At 36.9% G+C, this 9,581-nt stretch overlaps 1 protein-coding gene across 5 annotated transcripts in view; it reads right to left on the bottom strand.

Moving 5' to 3' along the window:
• Positions 1 to 9,075, bottom strand: part of Doa (Darkener of apricot) — a 25,889-nt gene extending 16,814 nt beyond the window's left edge. The window contains exons 1-4 of one of the 5 annotated variants that reach the window (XM_012360453.2): positions 8,849 to 9,075; positions 8,426 to 8,759; positions 7,633 to 7,743; positions 3,310 to 3,443 (exon numbers count right to left, since the gene is read on the bottom strand). In XM_012360453.2, coding sequence (XP_012215876.2) covers positions 3,310 to 3,443; positions 7,633 to 7,743; positions 8,426 to 8,707 — 527 coding nt within the window. In that variant the 5' untranslated portion in view covers positions 8,708 to 8,759; positions 8,849 to 9,075. Of the gene's footprint in view, positions 1 to 3,309; positions 3,444 to 4,774; positions 4,906 to 5,662; positions 5,893 to 7,020; positions 7,533 to 7,632; positions 7,744 to 8,425; positions 8,773 to 8,848 lie in introns of those variants that run through there. The other 4 variants (XM_067359758.1, XM_012360451.2, XM_012360454.2 and 1 more) reach the window with 4 other exon arrangements.
• Between the last annotated feature and the right edge of the window lie 506 nt (positions 9,076 to 9,581).

Below are 9,581 nucleotides of genomic sequence, written 5' to 3' on the forward strand. Positions count from 1 at the left end.
CAAATTGCTCAGTTATGCTTTCACAGCGACGATTCAACATCTGTGGTTTTAGTGAATTTGTAGGATTATAAAGAATTAAGGAAACGCTTGAGTAAACGATATCGAACAGAGAATACTCTATCGCGCTTTAAATGTTTATTTCATAAGCACGATGTTAAATTCATAAGCACGATTAGTTTTTTACGAATAATATCGCGATTAAAAATGAATACCGAGATTGTTCGCCCATAAAAAATGATGTCATGCGTTTATATATATATTTTTTTTCAAAACAGACAAGAATTTAAACTCCGATCCATTCAGATCATCACTAGTTTAAAGGCCAACTCGATTATTTGATCATAATTTTGTCGGCAGATCGCGTGCGAGATTGTCCGCGTATAATGGACTTTCTTCTTTCATCGAGCAATTTACCGAGCACGGAGAATCGTTCGTCAATTACCATTTACCGTTGTACGAAGCAGTATAGATATAATCTACGTGCAATCTACGGTGTGCATTAATTGGCACAAATAGCATAAGCGCAATCAAAGACATTTTCATTAAAAAAAATCAAAAAACATAAATTAAAACCAATACAATTTTGCTCAAATTAGATTTCGATATTGCAAACAAGCGACGATTTCTACGATTCGCGAATAAACGAAACTCGATAATTGGCTCCTCTTTCTAAAATAACTAAACGAAAATATTTTTCCATTAGTATCAGTATGTAAGGCCTATTAGAACAGCAAAACGCGCATTCTAGCAAATTGTAATTGCATTCGTGCAAGTTTATTTTTAAATTTTATAACGCGAACAACTGCGTTTTATAGTTTTAATAGGAATTATTACACGATATTACCTTTTGTACATACCATTAGATATTAAATTCAATAAAGATTTTTTTGCAGTTTCGATACTCGGAAACGCAGTTAAAACAAATTACCTCTAGCCTTCAACGCGAGCCATTCTTGCGACAATCATAATGACGAGTAGTTGCGACAAATCATCGTGACGCAACTATTTATCTGTATACTATCTGATTCGTTATGAAGACTTAGGAAAAAAAAAAAAAAACAAAAAAAAAACCTGATCTGTTACATCGTACGTAGCTAGAATCCGCCTTTAAAAACGTCATGCTCACGAATTATTGTGCTTCGCATCGAGACACGAGCGTCCTTGCGCCTTTGATCCCTTCGATCGCATACGATCGATAACACTTTTTTTTCAGCAGGAAGTGCTGCGGATCACAAATCACTATCATCTATGACGCGATAGGAACGGTACTCTGGACGTATGCGTTTAAGATTTTATTTTCGATACGCGATACTTCATCGCGCTCTCAGTCAGTGACCTAGAAGATCAGGAAGTAATACGGCGGGAAATTACTACTACTAATCGTTAAACAAGCCTTTATGCGGTCCCATTAAAGGAGAAAAGTATAAAGAATATTTTAATTAATCCGTAATTTGTGCCCGCATACCGAATGATTCACACTGTTCGCGTGGCTACTCGAGATGCATAATTAATGAGGCGCGATGTGAATGTAAGTATTTCAGAGGGTCAAATTGATGTAAGATTCCAAGAACAATTTGACTACGAACAAAAGGCGGATGAGCGCGAAGTCTGCTTTGAAAGAACCGTATGTAAAATTTTTATACTATTTTGCAGAATATACACAGTGCCCTAAAAAAAACTTGGATTCTTTTAATAGATTTTCTGATGTGTGTCGAGATGCCGATAATTTTGGAATTATAATGCAATTAAAAAAGAACTTTTCGCAGGTTAAATTTTAGAAGAAATTTAAATAAATAAATGAATTTTTTTTTTTTTTAAGAACTGAATAACAGAGTTACCTTTTATTTGAAGCGGATTTTAATAAAATTTTAATTTCAAGCTGAATTAAAAAGGTACGTATGACATTAAAAATTAAAAAAATGTGATAAACAACGTTGAATTAATCTGTGTAAAACCTGCTTTTAAGAGACCAAAGCGGAGAATCTAAATAAAAGAGCCTTTGTGAGTTTTGAACACCTTATATATATATATATGGAGCTATAGTTTCATCAATAATTATATGTGCATTACGTTGCATATGTCATTGTGTATTATTAGAGCGCGTTTGCGTTTTTTGTAATAGCAAGTATACGGCTGGAATTAAAAACATATCGCTAGGAACATTATTTTCGCGCAAGCACTCTTTTTTTTGCTAATATGTTTCGCATAATTTATAGACTATTATCCCCAGCGATAACGTTCGCTGAAGTGAATCGGTAGGCGTATACGCGGTGCAACAGATTATGCTACTATAAATGAATACTTTATAAGCAATCTTTGCATAACGCACGATAGAAGCAGACGCGTTTTTCAACACAATTTTTTTATTCGAGAAACAAAATTATCGCAAATTTAAAATTTTTTCAAAAAGTTGCAATGAAAAAAATTAGTAACTACTGTGCACTGATACAGTGTTGGAGCTCTAAAACGATTCAAACCACTAATGCTTGTTATCTTTTAGCGACAATGGAAATTTAACAAAATTTTCAAGAAATTTCTATATATACAAACATCCCGAAAACGCGTGATAATTTTTTTATCTCTCCATAAATCACGCTGGATTTATTTGCCGACAAATGCGATATCACCGATGGATACTCGTGTCGCCACTCACGTACGTCTTCATAAACTGTACTGAATAAGGAGGGCCAAGAACAGGTCTTGGGTAGGACTTGTTGAAGCTCGAACGCACGAATCACAACTGACAACCATGAAGACTTCACGGAGGAAGCTCTATTGCCGGTTAAAACGACGTGGGAACAGAGAGGGAGAGATCGTTCGCGGCATTGGCCTCGAGATGAAGCTACTGGTTCCCTCTCTCGCGCACTCTCCCCCTTTTTTCTTGCAACTTTCTTTAACAATGAGATCGAGAGCAAGAGAGGTGTATATTCTCGGAACACCAAACGCAATTTAAAGTTGTACCGAAGTGAAATAAGTTTTACATAAATTTGATTTTTCTGAATGCGCTTCGATGATCCTGTACGATCGTTTATCTTTTATTGTTTCGATTATCCGGGCTTATTATCTAATTCTCATCAGATTATTAATAAATATTGCAAAAAATATTTGATATTTCTTTAATATCTTTATGATAATCAGTAATGCAGAGCGATAGAGACTGACTGATTTTAGTGAACATAACCGTATGAATTCTAATCGTTATTTCATTGAACGTTGAGGGAAAATCATGTGCATTGCTGAAGAAAATGTACGCCTCATACGTTGCTGAAAATAACAAGAGGTATATGTTCAAAGGTCAATGTAACTTACCTATAGGTTCCTTTGCTTTGTGGACTCTCATAATCGATACGTCTGCGTTTATGCTCGTACTGCGGAGAACCCACAGAATGTGAACGTGTTCTCGAGTGGCTACGAGAGCGGTGACGCCTCCTGCTTCGCGGCATCTGCAACAAAGATATTTTATGTAATTACATGTAATTTGTGCGAATACGCCATGTGCTGTATTGGTGTTACAAGATATTTTATTTGCAGACTTTTCTCAATTGTAAAATTTAATAAAAAATCTGATAAAATATATATAAAATATTAAAAATTTTTCACTTTCCGAAAAAAACTTCTCTCTCAACTGTGTAAATAAATAACATCAATCCGGTCAGACAAATGTTAATGAAATGTTATTTTTCAGGCTTAAAAGCGTTGGATGCCTGAAATTCTTTCTACCTGCTTTTCACGAAAATTCCTCGGTGAAAAGAGACGGACTGAAAGAAGCGAGCAAACTAGGCCGAGATAAAAAGAATGATGGCAGTAGTAAAAGCAAAACACATAACAACGCGTTAATAACGCGTGAGATTTTAATGCTGGTTGCTTGTCAATAAAGCCTGTTTGCATCATTTAATACTTTCTATACTTTCTTAGAATTCTTTTCACACTTGTTTCGCGTTACAGGTAATAATAGAAAGCAAACAGAAGAGCAAAAGGCTCGACATCCCTCCTGCTGTTCGCAGGAACAGCTGTACCAGCAACGGCAAAACGAGTTTACTCAACTTCCATTTCCTATTTTACTGGTAAGAGCCGGTAATTTGGAACGAATCTTTAAACAGAATTCATTAGCTCTTGATACAACTTCAGTTCATAGGGATTACGCCAGCGTCGATTAGCGTCAATTCTGATTAATTTCAGAGATTTCTTGTTCCATCGATTTCACTGCTATATTACTATGTACAGTGTGTCGGTCTGGATTATTAATGGTCATTAAAACTTTTTAAGGGCAAAAAATGATCGAAAAAAACATCCATTTGAAAAGTGAAAACATAGATCTACAGTTTAGAAAGTCTTTACGACAAATTATAATATATTTAATTATTGTGTAAGAGTCCCGATAATCCCTTTAAAGCGTTTCTTCATATTTTTGATAAGGAAATATGTATTAATGTATAATGATATGCTTAAACCAGACATACGCATACACACTGTACATTGTACATATAAAATTGTTAATTTAGAGCACAGATTAGTTAATCCCACACTGTCGATGTAACTGATTGTGAGCCTAAGTATCATGCACGTGATTGCAACTTATGAACATGAGGTGCGAAGAGATGAAAATACATTCAATAAAGTCGATAAGTATGAACTAAGTACGACGTTATTCAGGACGCGACAACCAAGTTCCGGAGGCTGAAAACTACGATAGATTTGCGATAGGCGTATCTGCGAGTGTCGTATAAATACTGGAGCCGAAGTTTCATCGAAGTGCCATACTGCATGTACTTACGTTGGGAAGGCGGAACAGGTTCACTTGACCCCAAATGAAATCGAAGACGGACGATATCCAGGAGCGAGAAGATGATGCTTGCGGTATGACACTGTTTTTCGACAACGACGTGGACATCGGCTCAAAAAATTCTGCAAAACGTGGGCATTCGCATTCGTGAAAGCGTCATAGACACTACTGTACAAATTAGCCCACTCCGCGGCAGGGGGAGAGGAAAAAAAAAAAGAAAAAGAAAAACAGAGAGAACGAAAAAGAGCTACGCGAAATGGTCTCTAAAGACAGCACGAGACGCGAAATAAGTGGCTGCGCTTTCTAAAATTCTAAACAGAGGCGCACACATTGCGCGTTGCGTCACACGTATCGGTACAGCGCGTGTTCGTATGATCGTTCGCGAGCGATCCTGCCAAAATACCGCTAATCGGAAATTGTCGTGAAACGAAATGCGTATATGAAATGATGAAATGCATATGATCGGCAGTGTGGGGCAGAAATTGGGTTAGTGCTTCGGCGTGAGCACAGGCGCGCGCGTGGTTTCGTGGCTGAGGGGATCGATGACGGCACATCACGCCTTGAGGACAAGCTTGGATGCTCGCTCGGCAAGCCGCGAGAAAGGATCGGACGAGTCACAGGATAGCGCTGAACGGCGACGCGCGTTCCTTTGGACAATCGGACAGAGCAAGCAAGCGAAAAGCGTGCAGGAGATATGTGCGCGGACGCAGAAAATACACCATAAGGGATCTTTGCAGCAACGGCTGCCATCTTGGAATTACAGAGAGTTGCACCTAATAGGAAGCGAATGCAGCGTAGCACGCACAGATCCCTAATCGGATTTCACCCGGTGGCTCGTTAGTCCAGCTGATGCGAATGCATTGCTAAGCGAAAACTTACGTTGGAGATGCGTGACTTGGCTCGCTTGGTCCCAAAATTTGAACCCACTAAACACAAAATGCCCGATAGCACGAGTGCGCGGCGTACCACAGTGTTGTGCGACAACGACGTGGAGCTCGGATCAATGAGATTGGCGAGACCTCTGGTCGGCTCTACTCGGCGACCGTCGAGCTAGGGACGGCTCTACACGTGGCTCTATATGGCGCTTTATAATTAATGTTACATAAAGTTTAATAATGCAAAGAACTGTCCAATCATGTCTAATAATAGATATTATCGCACCTTTTTCGCAAACTTCATGCATTATAGAATACATTATTTATAAGATACACAATTAAAATAATAAAACAAAAGTGCAATATATATAATATATGCCATGTATAATTTATAATATTTTGTTTGTACTATATATAAGTTAAAGTGATGCTAAGCTAAAAAAAAATTAGACGCGGAATTTTGTGTAAAACGCGGAAATTATTAAGATTTCACAATTTTGCTTCATTCTAAAATATATCGTTTTCTTTATCATAAACAGTAAAGTAGAACGAATTTTTTAAAATGTTTGTGGTGTCTCCAATCTATAATACAATTTTTTTTACACAAGCGTTTCTCTGTCAAAAACAATTTTTTTTTAATTGAACCACGATGGATACAAAAAAAAATGATATTACGTGAGCCGTCCCTACGAGTAGCCGATACGACACGAAGCGAAGCGCATGCTTACGAAGTCAACCGAGTGTTATCTGAAATACTAGAAGAGTTCTTGATGCAAGTTTCATCTATATTTAAACATAACATACTCTTCTACATTTAAGATTATTTTAATTAATGTAGAACTATAATATCATTTAATATCACACTTCTGATCTCTGTATTTATATGTTTCTGAATATTTACGTACCCATTACAGCATTATTAATAATAAATGCAAATTAATTCCTTCTTCTACTTGTGTTAGATATAAGCTATCTTCAACATTTTGTTTTTAAAAAATATGAAAAACAATCGACTGTGTACAAACTACTTGCTAAAATCATGGGTTAGCTTGAAGAATTATATAACGTTTATCGTCTATTGCAGATAAGCAGCACAAGATTAATGACGAAGATAAAAAGACTAGTAGCGATTAGGAGAACCTTCAGGAAATACTTGGTAGTTTAAAAAATAATTTAATAAGTAATTATATATATACATGAATAAGAACATTTGATTCATTTAATTTAAAAACTTTCGGAGATAATTAGTTCGCGTGTCTACGCAATATAATTTGCATAAATTATAATAATCAAAATCATGTGAACGATGTGTGTTCAATTGATGTACTCGGTATTCTGTATCAATCGCAAAATTTTGCATACCTGATTCCAAAAACATTTCTTAGCTATCCATACAATGCTATCCTTCATCAGCTGTTCTATCAATTGCCAAAACATAGTTAATATTAGCAAAAAATCGCGGTAGATAGATATTTGTCAAGATGAACATGTAAACACACAATCTTTAGCATGGCACACATGAAGACATACAAGCCAGACTGATGACTGACGAGATGGCCCTCATAGGTGGCACCACATTGTGAGAGTTGATTGAATAAGTATTGTTATCAATTTGTATCGTAATGGTATTGTTATCAGTTTACAGCATACTGCACTTCAAGGGCATGTAGAAATCTCAAATAATAATAAAATATGCAAAGAATACTGTGCAAGTAAATATATAATAATGCTAATATTTATCTGAATCATATAATATTTGTTGCAGCTTTTCAAGATGTTGGTCAGAATTTAAATTAAAGTTTTATTGAAACGAAAAATAATAAAGCTGCACTGATTTTCAATCTTTCTCAAATGCGAATAATCGCGTTATGAAAAATAAAAAACATGTTACGTTTAAAAAATCGGTTACGGCAGAATTAATTGCTGTATTTTAATTTTTAATTTTACAATTAATTATGCTATGTGTTATATTACCTGAGTTACTACGCCAAATGAAATATACTTTGAACGGTTATGGGAAAAATAGTTTGCCGCCGTCGTCGTTATCGCACCTTCCGGAATCGTCCATAATTCTCTGTAGGTGTGCTGCAATAAAAATAAATCTTGTTACCATTTTGTCATTAGTGTTGTATTACGATAAAGCATTACCATAATTTATTTACGTTTTACATAAATGGAGATCACAGTGTGATTTCAATTAATTTTTCATCATTATAATAAATGTTTTACTAAAACAAATAAATTTTATTAAAAAAATTAATTGTACAGATTGATATAGATTCTCGTTGCTTATGAATCATACGAATTGGAAAGAAATTTTTTTTTAGAAGCAAAATATTTCATAGATGCAGTAAGTTTAATGCAGAGATATTCTTTGCTACTGTCATACGATTATAGGAAGAAAATGCGTTCGATTCCGGAAGAATAAATTTTCGTTCAGTAGACAGAACGTCGATAATACGAACACTAGCGCAAAGCCACGTGACTCGCGTGGACTTGCGCCAATGGTTCACGTAGCACAGTGTACTCCAGAGTAAACAAGATCACCGTTGATTTGCATGATTTAATTTTGGTCCAATTAAATTTCTGGTTAACTGTCGTCTGTCTGTCTATCACTCTCTAAGTTACACAATATATCTCGTGTGCAATGTAAATAAATCTAATACAGCGCAGTATATGACGATATAATAAAGTCAAGTTAACCAGGTTTACACCTAAATGACCCCGATACGTTTCATGAAGGACAACCAGACGAGCATGGGGCTACCTGCATAGCGAGGTACAGCCGACTACAACTGTCCGAATCTACGGAGCAGCGGGATACGGCGCGTATATTCCTCGGGGACAGCCTGAGGAGAAAACGCAGCGCGGAAGTTGCACACATCTTAATCGCGCGCGTAACACTCACCAGAAGCAGTCGCTGTAGGTAGGCGCCGTCCCCTTCCGGCGCCTGCGCCGCGACGGTGGAGTTCACCCCGCACGCGACATGCGGACGTCTCGATGTCGGGTGAAGGTCGACGGGGAGTCTGTCAGGAATTTCGGTATCCATTGTATGAGTTTGTCTCGCGTCCTAAAATGGGCCGTATGCGCCAGAGAGAGGGCTAAAACAGCAGACTTGACTTTGTCATGTATATGTCGCTCCGATATGACCTCGCTGATTGAGAAATTAGATCGCGCAAAATTAGCTTACAGATCGGAAGGCATCTGTGGACCGGAACGCAGTCCCTCGACGGCACCGGCCGCGAAGGCTTCGAGAAGTCGCCGACGAAGGTCTAGATCCTGTTCCTGCCGTTCTTCGGGATTTTGAGTAACTGACTGAATTCGCCAATATGACGCATTTGATGCGAGAACAAACCACGATCGACTCGCGATTCTCGCGTAATCGTTTCGGCAAATTCTTTGCTAAGTTCTTGGCAAAGGCTGTAACATACAAAATTTATATTACAAATCGGAAAATTTGTGTCACAAAAATATATGTATGAACAATTTTCAATAAAATTTGCAGCGTAAATCATTCCACTGTTTGAAGAAATGTTTGAATTTATGTTTTGCTCGGAGCTTTTTTATGTTTTTGCATTCTGATAAAATATTATGCGATTATCTTTCTAATGCGACTGAATTGCAAGCATAAAACGATGTTCGATCTGTCGATAAAACTTGAAATGGTATGTATACCTTGCATAATATATAACGTAAGCATGCAATGCAGATAAGAGACGATATCTGGCATCGTATATTAACTCAAAAACACCCTATCGTCGTGAAATTGTGTCAATAGGTCACACGTGGAAGATCTATGGAACGCTCAGAATTTGGACCACAGCTGAGTCCTGCTTAAAATTCCAATCTTGCTTAAAGCAGTTATATCAATGTTTCTCATCGACTAATTTTCATTAAAAATTCATTGTCCTTTTTTGCATCAA

The sequence above is a fragment of the Linepithema humile genome, chromosome 7, assembly GCF_040581485.1.
Source record: "Linepithema humile isolate Giens D197 chromosome 7, Lhum_UNIL_v1.0, whole genome shotgun sequence".
Taxonomy (NCBI): Eukaryota; Metazoa; Arthropoda; class Insecta; order Hymenoptera; family Formicidae; genus Linepithema; species Linepithema humile.